The 24095-nt window shown below is 44.5% G+C and overlaps 1 protein-coding gene across 3 annotated transcripts in view; it reads left to right on the plus strand.

The window, feature by feature from the left end:
- slc43a2b (solute carrier family 43 member 2b) overlaps nt 1-18284 on the plus strand; it is a 29828-nt gene extending 11544 nt beyond the window's left edge. Inside the window, exons 3-15 of one of the 3 annotated variants that reach the window (XM_061248900.1) lie at nt 245-527; nt 1233-1288; nt 1531-1607; nt 8463-8555; nt 8698-8831; nt 10561-10757; nt 11637-11780; nt 12258-12275; nt 13028-13160; nt 14037-14169; nt 15514-15587; nt 16518-16641; nt 17817-18284. In XM_061248900.1, coding sequence (XP_061104884.1) covers nt 245-527; nt 1233-1288; nt 1531-1607; nt 8463-8555; nt 8698-8831; nt 10561-10757; nt 11637-11780; nt 12258-12275; nt 13028-13160; nt 14037-14169; nt 15514-15587; nt 16518-16641; nt 17817-17978 — 1628 coding nt within the window. In that variant the 3' untranslated portion in view covers nt 17979-18284. Of the gene's footprint in view, nt 1-244; nt 528-1232; nt 1289-1530; nt 1608-8462; nt 8556-8697; nt 8832-10560; nt 10758-11636; nt 11781-12257; nt 12276-13027; nt 13161-13995; nt 14170-15513; nt 15588-16517; nt 16642-17816 lie in introns of those variants that run through there. The other 2 variants (XR_009709187.1, XM_061248901.1) reach the window with 2 other exon arrangements.
- The last annotated feature ends 5811 nt before the right edge of the window (nt 18285-24095 follow it).

Below are 24095 nucleotides of genomic sequence, written 5' to 3' on the forward strand. Positions count from 1 at the left end.
CAACATGTTCTCCACAAGCATTCATTGATCACAGGGTATCTCCGTGCTGAGTTTGATAAAGGTGTCAGCACACATAGAGGGGTCTCTGTACTGAGTGCTCTCTCTCTCTCTCTCTCTCTCTCTCTCTCTCTCTCTCTCTGTCCACCTATTTGTTTCTCTATCAATTTCTGATTTCAATAAGCCTTTTTGTATTTCATACATGGGTAATGTCTAAGCTTATTTTCACCACCTCTGTGTCCTCCAGGGAACAGCTCTGTACACAACCATACAGAGTCGAAACCTGCAGACCCAGTGCCTGCGGACCCAGACTACACGGACTACTCAGACTACTACGGCTCGCCGACCAAGGCCCCGCCCGGCCACGCTGACGATGGCCTGCGCATGAACGGCTGGCTCATCTGTAAGGAGCAGGACGAGACGCTGAACCTGGCCTTCACCATGGGCTCTTTCCTCCTCAGTGCCATCACCCTCCCGCTCGGCATCGTCATGGACAAATACGGTCCCCGCAGCCTCCGTCTGCTTGGCAGGTGTGTGGGGTGTCCCCCTGTTAAGTTGTGTTTTGCTGTGGTGTGTTGCCTTCTCAAATTGTGTTTTGCTGTGGTGTGTCCCCCTGTCAAGTTGTGTTTTGCTGTGGTGTGTTGCCTTGTCAAATTGTGTTTTGCTGTGGTGTGGTGTGTTACCTTGTGACGTTGTGTTTTGCTGTGGTGTGTTGTGTTATCTTGTGAAGTTGTGCTTTACTGTGGTGTGGTGTGTTACCTCGTGTAGTTGTGTTTTGCTGTGGTGTGTTGTGTTATCTGTGAAGTTGTGTCTTGCTGTGGTGTGTTGTGATGTTGTATTTTGATGTGGTGTGGTGCGTCACCTTGTGAAGTTTTGCTTGTGTTTTGCTGTGGTGTGGTGTAGTGTGTTACATTACGAAGTTGTGTTTTACTGTTGTGCAGAGTTATATGGTATAGTTATCCTTCAGAAAAAATGTAGACCAACCTCTTACAGTATCATTGTGCTTATATATACACTATGGATGGATTATGGATTCACTTTGGTTATTGCTGTGCAAGCCATCCATAGTCTATATTTCCAAGAGATTGTTGAAAAATAGGACTGATAGCCATTTCTGATACAATATATACCTAAAAATAGCCATTTAGCAGATGCTCTTATCCAGAATGAGTCATAGCCTTGCCTGAATATGATGGCCTCAGCTTTGTTTTCACTGTTCCTGTGTGTGATTACAGTGCCTGCTTTGGCTTCTCCTGCCTGCTGATTGCCTATGGAGCCAACGACCCAAACAGTGAGTGTTCCTACTGCTTCTCCTGCCACTCCTTCTGACCTCATTCAGCATGCTCACTCTCTGACTTCACCTCTCTCATTCAAACTAAACATGACCTCTACAACCCTGCTTACTGTTTTCTTCATCTGTCTGTCTGTCCTCCTAACGTCCGCACCAGCCGTTTGTCTCTCTGTTTGTGTCTCTCACAGACATGTCTGTCCCTCATCTTCATCACTCTGACGCTCTGTTTGTGTCTCTCACAGACATGTCCGTCCTCATCTTCATCGCTCTGGCGCTGAATGGCTTTGGCGGGATGTGTCTGACCTTCACGTCTCTGACGGTGAGTGACCAGGGGAGGGACGTGCTGCTGCCAGCTCAGCAACTTTATCCCCACATCCCGCAACTTTCAAGAACCCCAAATGGCAACATTTTCTTTAACCAGTCAACTTTTTTTACTCAGAATTTACTTTGAAAATCTCTGCATCCTGCTTACATTTGAAAATGGTTGAGAACATACATGAATAATTTCATTGCATAATGACATCATCACATCAATATGCCATCATTCAATGACTGCTAACAATCGGCAAATCATGAGCAACTCCCCATGAAAAAAAATATGTTGTCACCATATGGATGGGGGAGGGGGATACAGCACAGATACAGTGTCACATTGGTGTGGTAGCACTGGACTGCACCTGAAGCAAGGCTCTGTACATAATTTCACCTGAGAATAATAACATTAAACTTGTGAGCCAGGGTGTCTTCAACTGTGGTTCTGGAGAGAAACAGGGTCTGCTAGTTTTTGTTCTCACCTTAAAAACAGCAACCAACTGCTGGTTGACCAGTTCAGACCAGTTCCACTTCACCTTCACCAGCTTAGGCTATGTTTTGAAACAGTTGGTAGCTGGTCATTTCAAGCTGGTCAAAGCTGGAATTTACACCAGAGAAGATCTGTGATGTAAGCATTAAAATCCCGCTTCCTCTGGAGTTTTCTTTTCTCTCTTCCTCGGGCGTCAGCAGGATTTGTTGTTGTTTCAGACACTAAATCCTGCTTAGCCATATGTGTGGCCAGTGTCGCAGGAGCTGGGGGGCAGAGTATCTGTGAGAGGGAAGAAAAAAAAACACAGTGAGAGAGTGAGACAGAAAGAGAGGGATGGACAGAAAGAGTGAGACAGAAAGTGAGAGATGGAGAGAGAGATTGAGAGAGCAAAATGTAAGTTTGGCATCAATGGGGTTCTTCCTAAATTGCGCGCAGTGACCACTTTATTAGGTATATCTGTGCAGCAGCTTGTTAATGCAAATATTTAATCAGCCAATTATGTGACAGCAACTAAATGCATAAATGCAGACCAGGTCAAGAGGTTCAGCTGTTTTTCAGACCATATGTCAGAATGTGATCTAAGTGACTTTCAACATGGAATGATTGTTGGTGCCAGACACGGTGGTTTGAGTATCTCAGAAACTGCTGATGTCCCAGAATTGTCGCACACAACAGTCTCTAGGCTTTTCAGAGAATGGTCCGAAAAAAAATAAATCCAGTGAGCAGCAGTTCTGCGGGCCTCGTTAATGAGAGAGGTCAGTGGAGAAGGGACAGACTGGTCAAGGCAGTCAGGAATGTGACAGTAACGCAAATTACCACACATTACAACAGTGGTATATAAAAGAATCTCTGATCACACAACATGTCAAACATCTAAGTGGATAGGCTACAGCAACAGAAGACTTTATAAGTCAAAAAATAAGTAAATACCTAATAAGGTGCTCGCCGAGTGTAGTATGTGGAGTCAATGTACATATCTGTATATCTGATGTGTGTGAGTGTTAAATATGTGAGTGTAGCCACGAATCTTCACCTCTTTGCAGTTAGAGATGATAGCTGCTATTGGTGCCTTACGTATTGTAAAGCTGGCGACCTGCGCTGATATGAACAGAGACCAGAGTTGTGTGCCTGATATGGTGGAGAGACAGAATAGCTGGGCGTAATTGAGCCTGAGAAATTGAGTCATTTCAAGCTGGTCAAAGCTGGATTTTACACCAGGGAAGACCTGTGATGTAAGCATGTAAAAAAACGCTACCTTTTTCTTCTCTCTTCCTCGGGAGTCAGCACGATTTGTTGTTGTTTCAGACACTAAATCCTGCTCAGCCAGAAGAGAGGCCAGTGTCGTAACTTCCTGTCCCGGCCTTTTAGGGTCATGCAGGGCACTGTGCTGGAGCAGGCTCGAGTGCAGTCACATGACCTGCTACTTCTCTTTTGTTTTTGCCATTTTCTTCAGTTTCAATTTCGGAGCAGGAAGATGTTTTGAGTCCCTGGTTGTTTGTGCAGTTCTGCCATGTGAGAGAAAGAATGTGTGTGTGTGTATGTGTGTGCGTGCGCATGTGTGTGTGTCAGTGTGTATGTATGTGAGTGTGTATGCATGAATGTATGTGTATGTACAGAACGGTTAGCATTACTATGAATAAAATATCTATCTGTGAGAGGGAAAGAGAGATAGACAGAGAGACGCAGAGAACAACATGTTGTATAAGCTTGACATGATTGGGGGTTCTTCCTGAATTAGTACATGGAGTAAATGTGCTTATGTATGTCTGCATGTGTGTAGTGTAGCCAGTAAGTGTTAGGTTTTGTGTTTTTGCCTGTATGTTTTCTGTCTATGTCATTCGTTTCCGCGTTTTTGTTACCTCTGTGCCCACCGTAGCCACACTGTCAGTTCATTCACTTCATTCATCGTTTCACCTGTGTTTCTCTTCCTGATTGTGTCCCACACCTGTGGCCATTCCCTCTTGTTACCTGTCTTATTTAAACCCCTCAGTTTGTATGTCTCGTCGCCAGATTGTTATGTCTTTAGACCGTACTTTCCAGCATTTTCCGATTGATATCTGTTACGACCTGTTTCGTCCCCGACCTCCGAGTTTAGCGTATTCCTTCTGTCTGATTCTGACCCGTAGTTATTCAACCCGTTTATGTTTTTCAACGTTTTTTTCTGGTTTGTGTTTCCGTTTGATTAGCCAGTTTGTTTTTGACCCATTGCCTGCGACCGCTACCATTCTTTGGATTATCATTGAAATATCTGTATGCCCATTGCCTGGACTATCGTTTACGAACTCCATTATCCCTACTGTACTTGATTGGTGGCTTTTGACCCTCGCTTGTTCGACCTGCTTTAAGAAAATAAATACTTTGTTAACCAAAGAACTTTCATCGTGGTCTCGCTATTGCATCCCCAGTTCTGAGTGCCTGATAGTAAGATGTGTGAGAGTAGCCAGGAATTGTCACCTCTTTGCGGTTGGAGATAATAGTGACTATTGTCGCCGTTACGTATTGTGAAGTCTCTGCTCTGGTCAAAGCTGGCGAACAGAGAGCAGGATTGTGTGCCTGATATGGTGGAGAGAGAGAGAGAGCGGCTGCCTGCCGTCACAGAGTACCCTTCAGGCTCACTGGCCAATGACCAACTCTGTTCTATGAAATTGTGCTGCGTGTGTGCGGGCCAGAACCGGTTTCAGCTGGCTTGTGTCAGCTGCTGTTAAACTGTAACATGTTCATTGCGGTTTCTTCCACCACCTAAACTTCTTCTCTTACTCTCTGCATTATTTCTCCTCTCCCCTCCCACCTTTCCCTCCCTCTCCTTCCTTCCTCATTTCATTCTAATTTTCCCTGTCAGTTTTTTTTTTCTCTGTATGATGCTCTCTCGCTTTTTCGTTTGTCAGCAAAGTGCTGAAGGTTTTGTAGATTTGCCTATAGAACAGGCAAATCTAATCAAACGATCAGGGAGTGCAGTTTTCCAGTGAATTGCCACTGAATCCATTTATACCCAGGCTGTTCTGTAGGTCCGTTCTTTGCGAGTTCCTTCTCTTCCTCCCCGTGTCCCATCACTCATTATGTAAGAGCCACAATTGTTCAAGTGATCCATGAAAATTGCTTTATTGCCAGAAAGGCAAACAGATGAATCCCAGGTCGGATGCGAACGGGAGTGGGTTGCCTGGTGTAGCAGGTGAACATTCTTTCTATTCCACATCCCCCTGGGAAGGACGAAGCTGGTTACTGATTAGCCCAATCAGCAGGGCTCATTACACCTCTGTTCAACCTTATATAGTCACGCCTGGGAACTGCGCTCTGCACAGCATGGCACGGAGCACACTCACACACGTACGGTACTGACACACACACACACACACACACACACACACTAACACACTCACTCATGTATGGTACGGGCACACACACACACACACACACACACACACACTAACACACTCACTCACGTATGGTACTGACACACACACACACACACACACACACTAACACACTAACACACTCACGTATGGTACGGGCACACACACACACACACACACTAACACACTCACTCACGTATGGTACGGGCACACACACACACACACACACACACACTCACTCACGTATGGTACTGACACACACACACACACACACACACACACACACTAACACACTCACTCACGTATGGTACGGGCACACACACACACACACACACACTAACACACTCACTCACGTATGGTACGGGCACACACACACACACACACACACACTAACACACTCACTCACATATGGTACGGGCACACACACACACACACACGTACGGTACTGACACACACACACACACTCACACACGTACGGTACTGACACACACACACACTAACACATGTACGGTACTGACACACACACACACACACACTAACACACGTACGGTACTGTCACACACACACACTCACTTATGTATGGTACTGACACACATACACACACACACACACACACTCACTCATGTATGGTACGGGCACACACACTCACCCACATGCGGTACTGGCACAAGTTGCAGAAACACTGCAGTTTAAAAAATATTTCTGAAAAATATCTGGCTCAAAAAGGGAGACGCAGACTGACACATTAAAAAAAAGCAAGGTCAAATATTTTTTTATAACCAGGTAACAAAGGAAATGGGAGAAATGTGGGGTGTGAAAGTCAGTTGCATCAGTAAATGGTAAATGGTTGGCATTTATATAGCGCCTTTATCCAAAGCACTGTACAATTGATGCTTCTCATTCACCCATTCATACACACTCACACGCCAACAGCGATTGGCTGCCATGCAAGGCGCCAACCAGCTCGTCAGTCGGAGGGTTGCCGGTTCGATGCCCCGCCCGGGCTGTGTCGAAGTATCGAACCGGCAACCCTCCGACTGCCAGACGACTGCTCTTACTGCCTGAGCCATGTCGCCCAGGAGTGTGAGTTAGTGGATGTGTGAAGCCATGTTGTCTGATGAAAACCCAAAAGGTGATCAGTGGAAACAGGATGCACCTGAGCTCAATTTTGAGATTCATGGCAAAGGCTGTGAATACTTATGTACATGTGATTTCTTAGTTTTTTATTTTTAACAAATTGCAAAAATTAAAAAAAAACTTCTTTCATGTTGTCATTATGGGGTGTTGTGTGTAGAATTTTGAGGAAAAAAATGAATTTATTCCATTTTGAAATAAGGCTGTAACATAACAAAATGTGGGAAAAGTGAAGCGCTGTGAATACTTTCCGGATGCACTGTATGTAGCATTTCTGTTAAACAAGTAGTAATCGTTATTTGTCGCTTGCAAAGTTAGCAGCATGTGTTTGCTGAGTGGATGCATTCAGAGTAGAGGAGGCAACAGAGAAAATGGTGGCTGAAAAAAAACCCAAATGTCATTGTTCTGCTGGTTTTACGTATGAGCAGCGGTATGCACTGTGGAAGTGCTCTGCCTGTTCCGCCCCCTGCGTCCAGAGTGACGTCTGGGTCCATGTTGAACAAAGAGCCGCAACTTTCATATCCCCTTTTTCCTCCTAGCACTGCCTTCCTCTTCAAAAGGAAAGAATGAATTTTGCAATTGCATGTGAAGAAATTAGTATCTGCTCAAGCCTGCCTGGTTGTGTAAATGGGTCATTCTCATTTGACATTTTACCAGTTTAAGTATCTCAGGCTTCTTGATTAATTGCATCTCATTAATTTTCCAAATAAATAATGCAATGAAATTATTTCAGCTTCCATTTAAATAGCGTAAATTCTTTCATGAACCGGGTGTACCAGTGATGTGCACAGGCTCACACACTTATGTAATGAAGCGATTGTAGTTGCCCAGCCAGTCATAAAGGGAGTGTTCCAGATCAGCTCCTGTTGAGACAGAAATTGGGGGAAGGGTTGGTGGGTTTGTTATTGTTGTCATAGTAATTGCCACTTTGGTTGCTTGTGTCTCTGGGCCACCTCTGTCCCAATTAGAGAACTAACGAGCCTCAAATGGACAGGGATGAAGGGGCAAGACTGTGGGAAGGGAGGGAAAGAAGAGAGGGATTGGTGGAGTAGGCAGGCAGGAGGGTACCAGGAGGACCGGGGGGGGGGGGGGGGGGGGGGGGGGCAGGTGGAGGGGGTTGTTCTGATGAATGGGGCAGGTGTAAAAGCATATTGAAACCACCTCCGGTTGACGGATACTCCTGCTTAGCAAAACTCAATAGTAGCGAGTTGGGGGGTTATACGATGCATTAAACCCATTACATGCTCCCCTTTTAATCTGAATAAATGAGCGAACGCACCTAGACTCAGAGAGAGAAGCAGCAATGGAGTCTCAGCCGTTTCCCTCTCTAAATTCCCTCCCCCCCTCCGCTGCACGCACAAACACACACACACACACACACACACACACATCTGAACACTTATCCTCTCTGATCAAAGTTGTTTGCTTTGGTCCAGTGGGTACAGACTGTGCTCCCTCTTTGAGATCAAAACAGCAACATTGCTCCACACTCCTGTTTTGGCTGTCCTCACTGCTGACCTCACTCGTGTAATCCCTGCCTGCACAATCCAACCCACAGCGGCTTCTTTTCTTTGGGCACTTCTGTTACAAGTTACAAGTTTCAGGCAGGGTATGCAAACCTGCTGCGACTGAAAACATTTAAAGATGACCTGAATGCATCAATGTAATCGAGCCTCTCTCTGTCTATTTTTTTCTCTCTGTCCTTGTGAATTGTGGGAGTTGATGATTTTCTGTGCCTTGTGTTATAATAAAGGTGTGTTAAAACTCTCTCCCTCCCTCCCTCTCTCTCTCTCTCTCTCTCTCACTCCCTCTCTCTCTAACTCTCTCCCTCTCCCTCTCTCACTCCCTCTCTCCCTCTCCCTCTCACTCTCTCCCTCTCTCTCTCCAGCTACCCAACATGTTCGGTGACCTCCGGTCCACCTTCATTGCCCTCATGATTGGGTCCTACGCCTCCTCTGCCGTCACCTTCCCTGGCGTCAAGGTACTGAGCACGCTCTGTGTGTGGCGTGAGAACCGCGCTTCTTCTCCCAGGTCTTCTCGTCTCTTCCCAGAGGGGAAGTGTGCGGGCTGTGACAAAACTCAGTCACGGGGCCCGATGACTTCAGTGTGCTGTTCCTTCTCAGGTGATCTATGACATCGGTGTGTCCTTCATCACCATCCTGGTGTTCTGGGCTGGCGGTGCCGGCCTCGTATTCATCAACTGCTTCCTCTGCTGGCCATTGGAGCCTTTCCCGGGACCCGAGGACATGGACTACACGTGAGAGACTTACACACGCAAACATCTGTACAAATATGGTCATACTACAAGCACACTTGCAGACCCACACGCTTACACACGCAAACATCTGTACAAGTATGCTATACTACACACATACTTGCACACACACGCTTAAACACATGCCCACTTAAGCACCCACATGCACATATATACACACACATACACACACGCACACACACATATATATATACACAGTGTCAAAACCAAGAACACGCACACAGTGGCACATGCTCACATACATCATGCAAGCAGACAGGGAGAAACTTGTTTTAACCATTGATATTATGTAACAATATCGGAGAGCATTCTGACCCAGTTCCTGGTTGGCACGCGAGGTCTGACAACCTCTGTCATAGATATCTCGGCCATTTCCACCACAACTGGTCACCAGTACCGATATGGTTCCTCTTACACTTGAACTCAGATAGCAGGTATCCCACCATGACAAATGGTCAAACGTCACATGATACCACACATGTACCCTTCACTTATGTAATAAATATTTTGCATATGCATTTCCAGTGCATTGGATTTTTGATTAATAATTCATTATGTCTGTTAAATTGCAATTATATCTGACTTGGGCCAAATCATAAATAATTGACATATTAATATTATACATGTATATTTCTAATTGCCATTGTATGGCCTTTCATATAATGACATATTTCGTTTTGTTTCGTCAGGGGTTCATTAATAGAGAGGGAAAAAAACATCCTGTCTTAATGTAAAGGTCATTGCTTCATTTCAATGCTGGCATTCCTCCCAGCTCTAAATACAGTTTCCATATATCGCATGCCTTCCATAGATGCTCTATACCCTGGTGTGGTAGGGTAGGCTGAGCGGAGAGAGGTCACTGTGGAAAGGGCAGGAGGCTGGCTGGGTCCTGGTGCGCAGTTTAAGCTCAGGACGCTTAGCGTAGCTGCTTCCGTAGCCTCCTGTTTGCGAGGCTTGCCCTGGAGAGTTAACACAGCCATCTCTTCTCTCAGCTCCATCTCTTCTCTCAGCTCCATCTCTTCCCTCAGCTCCATCTCTTCCCTCAGCTCCATCTCTTCTCTTAGCTCCATCTCCTCTCTTAGCTCCGTCTCTTCCCTCAGCTCCATCTCTTCTCTTAGCTCCATCTCTTCTCTCAGCTCCATCTCTTCCCTCAGCTCCATCTCTTCTCTTAGCTCAATCTCTTCTCTTACCTCCATCTCTTCTCTTAACTCCGTCTCTTCTCTTAGCTCCATCTCTTCTCTCAGCTCCATCTCTTCAGCTTCACTCGCTGTAGAACACAAATGTATTCTGCTTATTCTCTCTCTCTCTCTCTCTCTCTCTCTCCCTCTCTCTCCCTCTCTCTCAGTCCAGTTCAGTTTAAAGATGCTATACTGGCAGGGCAACCAGAGCAGTGTTGACAAAGCACATTACTGAACATACACTGATACAATTTAAAAAGTGTAAATATGCCAGTGACATTTTAACGATACACTGTGAAGCCTACTTACGGCTTGTAACTTGTAGTATGGTTTGGGTCTTTTGTTACACGAAATAAGCCATTATTTCAATAAGTATGTGTCTACATTTACCACTTTTATGAAGGTGTTATAAATATACCATATTATAGCATATCAGCACAACAGTAATAATGACAGCAACAAATAATATAATAATGATAAAACATAATAATATAATATTACATCTCGCTCTCCCTCTTGATCCATCTCTCCAGTGTGAAGATCAAGTTTAGCTGGCTGGGCTTTGACCATAAGATCACCGGGAAGCAGTTCTACCAGCAGGTGACCACTGTGGGGCGCCGTCTGAGTTCGGGACAGTCCATAAAGCACAAGGAGCTGCCCTCACAAGACGGCAACAAGCTGTGCCTGTCCACCATGGACCTGGAGCTGAAAAGCGCGTCGGAAGAGGAATGTAAGGGTTAACCTGCAGATCAGTGCCCGTACACACGCTCACACCTGAACGCGTCTGCACGGGGTCAGTACTCACCTGAACGCGTCTGCATGGGGTCAGTACTCACCTGAACTCGTCTGCACGGGGTCAGTACTCACCTGAACGTGTCTGCACGGGGTCAGTACTCACCTGAACGCGTCTGCACGGGGTCAGTACTCACCTGAACGCGTCTGCACGGGGTCAGTACTCACCTGAACGCGTCTGCACGGGGTCAGTACTCACCTGAACACGTCTGCACGGGGTCAGTACTCACCTGAACGCGTCTGCACGGGGTCAGTGCTCACCTGAACGCGTCTGCACGGGGTCAGTACTCACCTGAACACGTCTGCACGGGGTCAGTACTCACCTGAACGCGTCTGCACGGAGTCAATACTCACCTAGACACTGCCAGACTCAAGGCCAGTCTATAGACCTGCGACAGAGTCGTTGTCCATTCGACCCCAGGAGACTCCATTGCACACAACAATGCGATTGGCTGCCATGCAAGGTACCTACCAGCTCGTCAGGAGCGTTTGGGGGTTAGGTGTCTTACCCAGGGACACTTCGACACACCCAGGGTGGGATCAAACTGGCAACCCTTCCGACTGCCAGACGACTGCTATTACCACCTGAGCCAATGTCACCAGTACTTTTCAATTCATTAGTCGATTAGTCTGGGTGAAAAGCACTGGGCCACAGTTGTTGCTGTTGTTTATAGTTTTTGTTATACTATAAAGTGATTTACAGTTTTGAGAAGTGACGCATAGTTTGAGAATATTTACTGAAACTTCTGTGTGCACAAATATATTTTGGGTAAATTGTCTCTCCTCCTTCTCTCCATCCCTCCTTTTCTCCCCTTAGCTCAGTCCTTCATGAAGAGTGTCCTGAGCCCTGTTTACCTGCTGTGTCTGCTCACCATGTCAATCACACAGCTCCGCCTCATCTTCTACATGGGAGCCATGAACAGCATCCTGGAGGCCCAGTCCGACGGAAACCTCGACACAGGTGTGTTCACATCTTCGGGGGTGGAAGAAAGGAGGGAGGGAGGCGGGGGGGCTGCGATGTGTTGTGTGAGAAAGAAAGAGAGAGCATAGGCAATACTGCTAATAATAATAATGTGTATAGGGCAGTATCGGGTTTGAATTATTTTTAACCAGCATCAGGTTGGTGTGTCTGTATTTTTTATACATGAAATGACGCCCAGTGCCTGTGTTTTTTTCTTTTTTTGGTCTAAAAAATATCTGCCATTTCCTCTTGGGTTTTTCATATTTCTTCGTACATTTAGGAGAACTGTCGTATTGTAATCCCAGTATGAAGCTGCTGTACTGTGTTCAAAACGTTTTCTATACTTGGAAGTGTTGAATACAGTGTTGAAATAGGGTGCCCACCTCACTGCTTGCAACAGCGAGGCATAGCGTTTTAAAACGATCTTGGTCTCTTTCTCCCTTCCACTCCCCCCCTTCCTTGTTCATGCTTTTCCAGTGGAGAGGATGGAAGTGGGTAAGGCAGTAGTTTGAGTCATTTTAGCTTTAGAGCTAAAAACTAAACCATTACCAGTTTTTATTTGACTCATTACTCCATGCTCATGCTCACTTTCCTGATAACATGTGAAGCACCTCTAACCAGCTAATTCCCATTTCTCTTTACTCTCGCCTCACTATATACTATACTCATACTATGTATGGAGACTAGTATACAGGTATTATTGATATACATTCCTATATATGGAGACCAGTATACAGGTATTCTTGATATATATTCCTATATATGGAGACCAGTATACAGGTATTCTTGATATATATGGAGACCAGTATACAGGTATTCTTGATATATATTCTTGATATATATTCCTATATATGGAGACCAGTATACAGGTATTCTTGATATATTCTAATTGCTGAAATAAATGGCAAAACATTATTTTTTTAAAATTAAGCTCTTATTCGGCAAAAAGAAAATGCACAATAAATTGGTATTCGTTGAAAATATATTTGGAATGCCTCCATATTGAAATGTAGCCTTTGTATGTGTTATAGTATATATTTCAATATATACTATATATGGCACTATATATTTGTTGCCTAAAGGGTTGTCTTATGAACCTTATTAGCTTCTCGGTAAACAGTGAGCACTAGGTGCCCTTTAGTGGTCGCATTATTGGACTGAATGGTTATGTTATGTTATCCTATGCTATGAGTAACTGGTCTCTCTCTCTCTCTCTCTCTCTCTCTTTCTGCCTCTCCCTCTGTCAGTGAGTCTTTACTCCTCCATCTTCGGCATTCTGCAGCTCCTCTGTCTCATGACCACCCCTGCGATCGGCTGCATCATGGACTGGAAGCTGAAGGAAAGCGATGATGGAGAAGCGAATGAGAAGGAAGTCAAGAAGTGAGTCTCTCTCTCTCTCTCTCTCTCTCTCTCTCTATCTATGTCTCTCTCTTGCTCTCTGTCTGTTAGTGTGCATGTGGAAGGGCAGAGACACAAGGAGCAAACCTTAAAAATGATGATTCAATGAGCAAAGATTACTAATAAGTTGAGGGCGACATGGCTCAGGCAGTAAGAGCAGGCATCTGGCAGTCGGAGGGTTGCTGGTTCGATCCCCCGCCCGGGCTGTGTCGAAGTGTCTCTAAGTGTCCCTAACCCCTAAATGCTCCTGGCGAGCTGGTTGGTGCCTTGCATGGCAACCAATCGCCGTTGGTGTGTGAGTGTGTATGAATGGGTGAATGAGAAGCATCAATTGTACAGCGCTTTGGATAAAGGCGCTATATAAATGCCAACCATTTACCATTTAAGTGGAACTTAACACATAAAAGGAGCCACTGCCAGACAGATAGACAGACAGACAGAGTACAATCTAGGAGGGAACAATCTAAGGAGGTCCAACCTAAAAACACAGACAAACAGGGAACAGGTGAAAATACACAAAAGGTGCTCTCATAGACACAAAATCGATTCTTTGCCACCCTCTGGTGGCAAAAAGGAGCCACGATGAAATACATCAATGAGAATATGTGTTTCAGATATACCTGTGTATTGGTGCAGGGTTAAACCCAGACAGCCTAAAATGTTTTAATTCTTCCCAATATTTCATGATAGTCAGACAGAGATAAGGGCTGTGCATCTATCAGGCTGTCAGTCGATATGAACTACAATCAAAAGGGTGGGGCATAGGCTGCTATAAATATATATGAGGTATGAACCATGTAAAGTTTTTGTGCTTCAGATACACTTGTGCTGGAAGTGCTTCCCTCCGGTGTTCCACAGGGGTCAGCCACAACCCAAGAACTTTGACCGTCAGATTCAGAAGATCACCAACGCCACCCGGGCCTTTTTCATCACCAACGTGCTGCTAGTTGGTTTTGGGGTGACCTGCCTGGTGCCCAACCTTCCCCTTCAGGTGAGTGGGGGCATATACCCGGCGCCTTACCTGGGAAACCACCTGAGCAGTTAGCGTATAAGCGGCCTGTTGGTGGCCTACCATCAACACGGTTGTCTGGTCAAAGTGAGGCAGTGGAGGTGAGGGTCAGCAGAGTAGCAGGTGAACAGTCCTGTCACTTGGGGGCGCTGTAGTGACGTGTAAATGGCTGGCAGATCAATAGATGCTACTCATCACAGTCCAGTAAGGGTTCACTTGCTGTGTCTGTATGGAGGTTTGGGCAAAATACACAAAGATTTTTTGGGAGCTAACGCTGTAAAGACTCTCCAAAAGCAAAGCGCAAGCCCTGCAGGTGTTCAGGACTCAGTCACCAATTCCCGGAGCTTAAATATAAATGAATAATAATTGAATTGTAATAAACGTATATTTGGTATGAAATACATCCCAAATAAACGTATCCACAAACTACACCATTATAAACGGGACATGCAAACCCAAATTGCATGTGAAATTTATACATGCACATTTCCCATGCAGTGCGCGTGTTGGGAATGCTCTTGTCTTTCCCTGTTCACTGTGACTGGAAAGTCACGGCTTGAGACAGACACGGTTGTGGCGCTGTGGCTAAAGCAGGGAGACTCAGCTCTTTCCCCATTTACGCTCCGGATGACTGAGGAATTCCCATTAATCCCGCCTAGGGGCCAACAGCTCCTGTCCCTGGGTGCGTCCCAATACTGGAACAAATGTGTGTTTTTGTGTCTTTAGTATTGGGATGCACCCTGTCCCTGAGGACAGAGGCGTTCTTCGTCACCCCTGTGGGTGTGTGCGTGGTGGAACATCCTGGGGGTCGGGGGGGTTCATTTCAGCCGCTTATTTTACTTGTCCTCGCTTGCTCGGTCCTCGCGTGACCCAAAAATCTGCCATCTTTTATGACACTCCGATCCGTTAAACGCTCCTCGTAGTAACGGGTAGGCTCCCGGAGGATGCTCCAGAGAGGATACGGGGGTGCAGCCTTTGTGCGATTTTTTTTCCGGAACGCGCGACGATGATCCACCGCTTCACGTCTGCCACGTCTGTAATTGACAAACACGTGAGAATTGGGAAGCTGTTGCTTCGAGGTCTTGCGGTACAAGGCCCCCTTGGTTGAAGCGTCGATGCCTACCCCCGGTGGCCATATCTGGTCCCTGCAGACTAGGGACAGCGGCATGAACGGATATGCATCAGTGGCCTTCTCATTTACCAGGGAACTCCTTAAAGGACAAAAGAAAACACACAAAGCCCCAAAGAGGGCTTAAAAGGGGTTGCGCAGGGACACTGCTCTGGAGGTAAAAGGCTTCTCTTTCTTGTTTTTTTCCCTCCCTCCAGATTCTGTCTTTTGTCCTGCACACAGTTGTCAGAGGGTTCATCCATTCCGCCGCCGGAGGGCTGTATGCAGCTGTGTAAGTGTGATCCCTGAGTCCCAGAAACTATATACATCAGATTGCCAGTTACATTGTCCTGCAATGACCTGTAATATCTGCCTGCTCTACTTTTTTATAACTTTATTGTTGACTGTTTATTTGTCATTTTAGTGAGAATGGAATTTTAGCGTCTATCTACATGTTCCAACAATGTCATGTAGTTCTATCCTGACATAAGAATTTGTTAATGTACATGTACAACATATTATTGTATATAATAACATTTTATTTAATTATCAATATAAATATATTCATAGTTTTTTACCAATTGCTGCTTTTTGGAAAATATGATATGAATTGGAATTATATTTCCATATTTCCAGTACCTCCATATATACAAATCTATTCAATATATTTCTGTCTATAGCCACACTTAAATATCTTGTATGCTGATACCTATTACAAACAGAAGGGGGAGCTCTCCCCTTCAACATCACATTCCATCCTGTATATTAAATAGCTCACAATGTATATTTTCAAAGTTGGATATTTATTGAGTCTCTACATGCCTGTTTGCATAGGGAAAGTTTATTGCAAGAGTGTGTAATATGTATTGAGAACTCAGTGCTCTGCTCAGTGTGTAATGTGTATTGAGAACTCAGTGCTCTGCTCAGTGTGTAATACGTATTGAGAACTCAGTGCTCTGCTCAGTGTGTAATACGTATTGAGAACTCAGTGCTCTGCTCAGTGTGTAATTGTATTGAGAACTCAGTGCTCTGCTCAGTGTGTAATACGTATTGAGAACTCAGTGCTCTGCTCAGTGTGTAATACGTATTGAGAACTCAGTGCCCTGCTCAGTGTGTAATACGTATTGAGAACTCAGTGCTCTGCTCAGTGTGTAATACGTATTGAGAACTCAGTGCTCTGCTCAATGTGTAATGTGAGCTCTGTGGCCTGTTTGGTCTCCAGGTACCCATCCTCTCAGTTCGGCAGCCTGACAGGGATGCACTCCCTGGTCAGCGCACTCTTTGCACTGCTGCAGCAGCCCCTCTTCATGGCCATGATGGGTCCACTAGAGGGAAACCCACTCTGGGTAGGCCTGCTCATGTACACACACATTCACACACATACACGCACACACACAGATACACACACACACATGCACATCTATGTACACATACACATAGATACACACACGTACGTGCACACACACACACACACACACGTGCACATCTACGTACACACACGTAGATACACACACGCACATGCCCATCTATGTACTCACACACACACGCAGATACACACACATGCACATCTATGTACACACACATACAGTACATTTGTGTTGACACAAACACACTCTCAGAAATAAAGGTATGAAAAGTGCCTAAAAAGGTGCAAATGCTTGTTGCTGGGGGGTATCCTATAATTTTATCGTAAAATTGCCAACCAGCAATATATAATTAATTTGTACCTTTTTTGCTGCTAAAAAGTACTCACTTTACTGAAAATGACTGTACTTTCAGGGTACATTTGGAAAATTTGAACCTTAAGAAACAGAAATTTACCTCCACTGACACTTTATTTCTGAGAGTGCACACACAGGATGCAAAAAAGGCATCTTGACTCTCTGTGTGATATGTTGAAGTGTCCAATAATACATTGACTCAGTGAGCACATTATTAGGATTAGGTTGGTTTTAGAGAAAAAAAAAAATCAAATAAATCAAAGCAAATCAAATAAATTCTCAAACATTGTCAATACTCAAACCACCCTGTCTGGTACCAACAATCATTCCATGGTCAAAGTCACTGAGATCACATTTTACCCCATTCTCATGGTTGATGTGAACACTAACTGAAGCTCCTAACCTGTATCTACATGATTTTATGGCTGATTGGCTGATTAAATAATCGCATGAATAAGTAGCTATACAGGTGTTCCTAATAAACTGTGTGAGTGTATAGCAGTGCAATAATGGATGATTCACATCAGTATGTTGCTAAAGTCCCATGACCCACTACATTACATTGTAGTGATTTAGCAGATGCTCTTATCCAGAATAATGTGCAACTCATAACCAGGGACAAATGTGCTGAAAACTCGAGAGGGAAGCACAGTTCCTTGTGCGAGAGTGATCACACAGATAAAAACTTGAATCTTTGTAGAATAATTAGATAAACTGACCAAGTAACGATACCACAGTTGGCAGCTAGAACCCCAGGAATAGTAAAATGCTGAATCCGGGTCCTCCTCTCTCCTGCACAGGTGGATGTGGGTCTGCTAGGGCTCAGCCTGTTCGGCTTCTGCCTGCCCATCTACCTGATCTGCTTCCGCCGGCAGCTCGCCCACCAGAAGAAGGCACAGGACGAGGACGCCAAGATCTACCTGAAGATCAACGGCAGCAGCAGCCCAGAAGCCTTCATATAGAGAGAAGGGAAGAGGGAAGAGGAAAGAGAGAGAGAGAGAGAGAGAGAGCGAAGAAGAGGGAGTGAGAGGAGGATGGGGGAGAGTAGCTCTTACTGTGACTTTATGTCCTTTTTCCGATTTCTTTTAGCCTTATTCACTTATCTCAACACATCACCTCCTGTAGAACGACACTACTGAGAAACAAGTGTGTGTACACATGCAGAGACACACTCACTCACACATACACACACACACACACACACACACACACAGGAGCTCACACACACACTCTCACACACACACACACTGTCTCACACACACACACCCACACACACACACACACAGGAGCTCACACACACACACACACACACACTCTCACACACATGCACACACACACACTCTGTCTCACACACACATACACACACACACACACACACACACACAGGAGCTCACACACACACACACACACACAATCTCACACACACGCACACACACACTCTGTCTCACACACACATACACACACACACAGGAGCTCACACACACACACACACACACACTCTCACACACACGCACACACACTCTGTCTCACACACACATACACACAGGCACACACACTCTCACACACACATACACACACGCACACACACACTCTTTCTCACACACACATACACACACACACACACACACACACAGGAGCTCACCCGCACACACACACACACTCACACACACGCACACACACACACACACACACTCTGTCTCACACACACACACACACACACACACACCCACAGGAGCTCACACAGTCCCCAACACGCAGTCTGCATTTATCAGGCACATCCGCAAAAACTCAAAAAGTCACATTACTCCAACACCCTCCCCACTCACACACACACACACACACACACACACAAGCCTGCCTGGCGCGAGGCACACAGACGGACTGATAATGCTGTTGTCATGGAGACTGACACTTAAGATCTGGGATGGCAAGAAGAGGAGAGGAAAGTCTTTTTCTCTTTGCACGTCCCTGCCTTTCTTTGTTGAGTTGTGCCACCGCGAATACTGAAGACCTGGCTGAACATTTCCTCTGCACCCTGAAAAACTGAAACCAGAGAATGCCTTCAATGACAGAAAAAACATGAATCATGTTCAGTTATTTCCCCTTTGGACAATTCAGGAGTATTGTTTACTGCCAGTGTTTTTAGCAGGCTAATGTTTTTCTTGTTTTTTCTATGCTTCTCCTAATTTTTGAACGCCCAATCGTATTAACCAGCTACACTCACTGCTGCAACCCCCGCTGTCATTTCGGGAGACAGACGGGCACGAAACACGATATCCAGCCGCTGCTTCTTTTCAGAACCCCCCGTCCACGAGCTGAAGACAAGCGCTGGGGGACGGCCATTAAGCGTGCGGCTCGAACGAGCGCACTGCGGGTGCCTGTCTGACCAGCAGGGGTCGCCTGCGAGCAATGGTTCACAGTCCTCTTGACCAACTGAATGCCTCCCTACCCCTCCTGTGGGGCCCCTGGCCACAGTCAGCACTGGCACTGCCCTGATTCCATTCCAAACGGCTCGGCTCCTCCGCACACAGGAACAGTGTCTTAGCAGGATCAGCTTCGTAGCAGCCATGTCTATTCTCCTGCCATTTTAACCCAAGTTAAAGACTGATGGAGAGACTGAACTGTTCCGTGAGGATGATCCTCTTGTCAAAGTCATTTCACTCAAGGGGATTTTCTTTGCTAGTGGGGTGATTTGTTAAAAAGGGTTTTCTAAAATTATTTATTTTCTTGGTCACAAGTCACGTGGTGACAAGCATTTTGTCTCACAGATTCGCAGAATCAATACGTAAGACGTTCGTTTTTTTGGTGCCTCAAACATAAAAAAGAAATTGCATCTTTTTCATTGGTGCTTAATAATTATAGCAATTCAAATAATTAATTAGACGTAGATAATGGTTTTCTTAAAGAGTGACCAATGAGATCTCCTGCTATGGAGACGGAGTGAGTTTGTGAGTTCTGAGTCTGACCAGGCATGAGTCTATAAACCAGTTTAAACCAGTTTAAACTCACTGCAACACACAGGGCTGCAGTCCATGACCTCCTGACTGAGACTGACTGGACGGCTCAATGCCTAGGGTTGCGAAACACCCGGTTTTCCACCGGTTTTCAAATTACTTGTAGATGTCCGATAGGTGCTGGCTCGCTATATTCCAACTCTAGCACCACTTTCTGCACTTAATGTTTGGGATAGAGTAAAAGACAGACAGAGAGAGACAGAGGGATGACATATTGAAAGAAGAAAACAGAAAGCGAACGGAAAGAAAGACAGGTGTGCTCACAGTATGGTCCTCTTCCTCATCGAATTGACCCGGTGTGTACGTTATTTAACTCGTCCCCCATGAGATATTGTAATTCAAGCCAACGGCCATAAATGCCACCACAAGGTTAGCTGATGTCAGGGGCAGCAAAAGCTCTTACTAATTCGAGTCCTGGCCCCTTGAGGGGAGATGGATGGGTGTGTGTACACCTCCCAAATGTTGTCTGCCCTTCCTCAGGTCCTGCGTTAAGGAAGGGGGCAACAAGTGATCAAGTGCACCTTTAGTATTTAGCTTCCGGCTGACCTCCACCCTCCTGCCTCCACCTCCACCTCCCTGGTCCCTCCATCCCTGCCCTCCTTTCACCTGATGTTCCCTCGTTTTGGTTCAGGGGCTCTGTCCTGGACAGCTCAGAGTGCTGCTGGGAAATGGGTGGGGCCTTGTAGGCAGGTGGTAGCATTAATGATTTAGTATGGAGCCAAAAGTAAGTTAATCAGTTAACCACAGGTAATTATTTCTAGGGTGATGGATTTCTAGCAGTGTGCCCTGGTATGTTTGACCAGTGACAGAAAGTGTGTGTGACTGCGTATGTGTGTGTCCACGGTGTGTAGTGTTTCAGAGAAAATTAACCCTGTTGTCTTGTTAGCACATGTGAGGGATATGGATTGAGGTACTCCAACCACCAGTATTGTTAACCTAACGCAGACAGGCAGTGCCCTGGACTAGACTATACTGTACATCGGTGATGTGGAACATTGCTGAACCAATCGCAGAGCTCCACACTCACTCTGCTTGATTTGTTGTTGTTGTTTTTTTTTTTTTGTGTGTGTGTTTTCACTGAAGTAAATATACTGTATGTGCACCTGAAAAACCTACTGTAATCTGTAAAATTTAATTTCTTAATTTACTTGCAGTATGATACTGACCAGGTTCTATTCTGTCGGTGTTTTCAGTAATATAACTTCAGCAGTAATTTTACATTTAAAGCATTTTTTAAAATGTATACATTAAAAACAGAAAGGCAAGCAGTATGCATGAGCAGAATGTAGCAGTGCAGTGTTGTCACTAAAGTGGAGTTGTAACCATAAGGTCCTGGGTTTGAATCCCAGGGGTGGAACTGCTATTGTGTTCTTATGCAAGGTACCTGAGGTGAATTTTGTCTGTGAATATCGAGCTGAAACAGTTGATAACACTGTATGTATTATATGTGCTGAGTCTCATTTTATTTCTCATGAGTGCCTACTCAAAAATAAATAATGCCTAAATATATGTGATGTATTTTATATATATATATATCAATTATTGCAAGTTATTTTATATATTGAAATATAATATTTTTGTATATTGTGGATTATTATTATATTCTTACTCAGATGAAAGTAGCAATAATTGATATACTAGGACAACATTTTGAAATAAAGGCTTGTAAACATACTCTTTTGTACCTGGGTGTCTTGAATCTTTAGGAAGTTTGCTCTCCTCTGACCTTAAAGCAGTTTGACCAAAATCTTTAATATTTATTACTTCCCTCCATATGCACAGTTATTTTGTTCTCAGGTATGACTTGTTATAAATAATAATGACCATATAACAATCTGACATGTAAAACTAAAACAGACAGGGGATCACACATAAAGTTGTAGTTATGACTAACTTGTGTGTGATGGTGAAAATGTAATAGTCAATGCAGATGGACTGGAATTGGGAGAGGCTTCTGCTTGATTTGTGTGTATGTGTGTGCATGCGTGCGTGTGTGTGTGTGTGTGCATGCGTGCGTATGTGTATGTGTGTGTGTGTCTGCATGTGTGTGTGTACGTGTGTGCATACGTGTGTGTGTGTGTGCGTATGTGTATGCATGTGTATGTGTGTGCATATGTGTGTGTGTATGTGTGTGCATGCATGCATTGTGTGTGTGTGTGTGCATGCGTGTGTATGTGTATGTGTGTGTGTGTCTGCATGTGTGTGTGTATGTGTGTGCATGCGAGCATGTGTGTGTGTATGTGTGTGCATGCATGCGTGTGTGTGTATGTGTGTGCATGTGCGTGTGTGTGTGTATGTGTGTGTACGTCCCTGGCAGTCCCTGGAATAATGACTTGTTACTGTGAAAACCACAGGAACTTGTTTTACTCTCCAGGGGGTGATTCTTGTGTCTGATAAAATTGCCTCTATGAGTGTCTGGGCATGTTTTGGATAATCAAATATTTGTTAAATCTACAAGAGCTGCCAATTATGTCTGAAAGGGTAATGAATAATGGGTTAGTCCTTTGATTGCCCCAGGGAAGAATATATCCATCACATCATGTTAACCTGACCATCCACATGTTAGTGGTAGTTCACCCAGTGTAAACCTAAGAAGTCTATAAGTATGCCCTACAGGACAATGGCATCAGCAGGATTTCACGCACGTGTTTGATCTGTCTGGTACTCACTTTGTCTTCTCTCACTGTATGGATGACCAGTATATCTCTGGAGCTTACTGGTTAAAACCATTAGAACACCCAGTAAGGTTCAGTGTTAATTCAATTCTTACAGAGTACATATTGTCCTTGTAGGACACATATACAGATTGTTAGAGTTGAATGAACACTGGAGACTTTACACAGAACTACACAGCCACTGGAACAAGTGCTCCTTATCTCATAGATTAGTAGTAGCTGCCACTCTGTCCTGTTTATTTTTCCTTCCTGAGTATACCTTTGTACAGAATGTCTTTCATACAGTAATCTACAACTTCTCCCTGTGTGATGAGAGACTACAATGCCTGCTGATTTTGAAACACACTCACCTAGACATGCTGTGAGACAGATCTTGTCCCTGTACATTGTAACTCTGTTTTATTCATGAGTTTATCACTGTTGAGGTAAAGCATACATGTGCCCTGGATGGCAGTGTTGTCATGGTTTGATCCCAGGTTTGGGTTGGAGGTTGAACGTGACGTTCATGTTAATCCATCCAACCAGCATGCTAAATGTGGAAGTATAGCATCCATTCTCTCCATGGGCAAATCAGTATGTGTACAGCCATACATTAGAATCTGCATTAAGTAATTGTTTCCTTTTTGAATGTATCTGTTTTATAATATTATACAAAATTGCAAGTATTATTTATTTACGGTACAAAACATTTTGGTGGCTGTGGCAGAGATTTTTAATCAAAGAAAGTGTCATTACTCAACTGTTATTTTAGATAGCAATTGGTGGTTATATTTTGTGTCCTTTTCTCCTCCTTCATGAGGACAAAACAAATTGTTTTGTATAGCAAAAGGCTCTATACTTGTCAGGATCAAGCATTGATTGTCTAAAAATTCTGACAGTGGGAAAACAAACCAAAAAGAAGCCATATTCCATCACTTGTATTCCTGTAATCACTCATTGCTCAAGATGGACATTATATTTATTTTACTCTCCTGGTGTTATGTTAGCAAACTCGTATTTGCTGTCAGCTATACATTCACTGTATATCTATCTTATTTTTAAAAAAATAAAAATAAAACCCAAGCAAAAAGATGATGCAAATCTTTGTGATTAGCAAAGCCTCATCCATGTTTCAATTTATCAATTCATGGCATTTTAAAAACATCTGCAGGAAATGAATGTCAGCACACAGTGTGCATGTTAGTTAGGAATTCCTTTTCTCCAATCAAATTTTAAGGAACATGTGAAAAAGAAGCGATACATATCGACTGGCATGTTATATAGAAGAAAATGTCTGTTGTACTGTAACAAGAACCAACTTCTTTTGTAACAACATGTGGCATTGAACTTACACTGTCTGCAGGCGTAGACGCTTGCTCTAGTCCAGTAATAGGAATCCCCCGTGATTGTC

This window comes from Conger conger, chromosome 7 (genome assembly GCF_963514075.1).
Source record: "Conger conger chromosome 7, fConCon1.1, whole genome shotgun sequence".
NCBI lineage: Eukaryota > Metazoa > Chordata > Actinopteri > Anguilliformes > Congridae > Conger > Conger conger.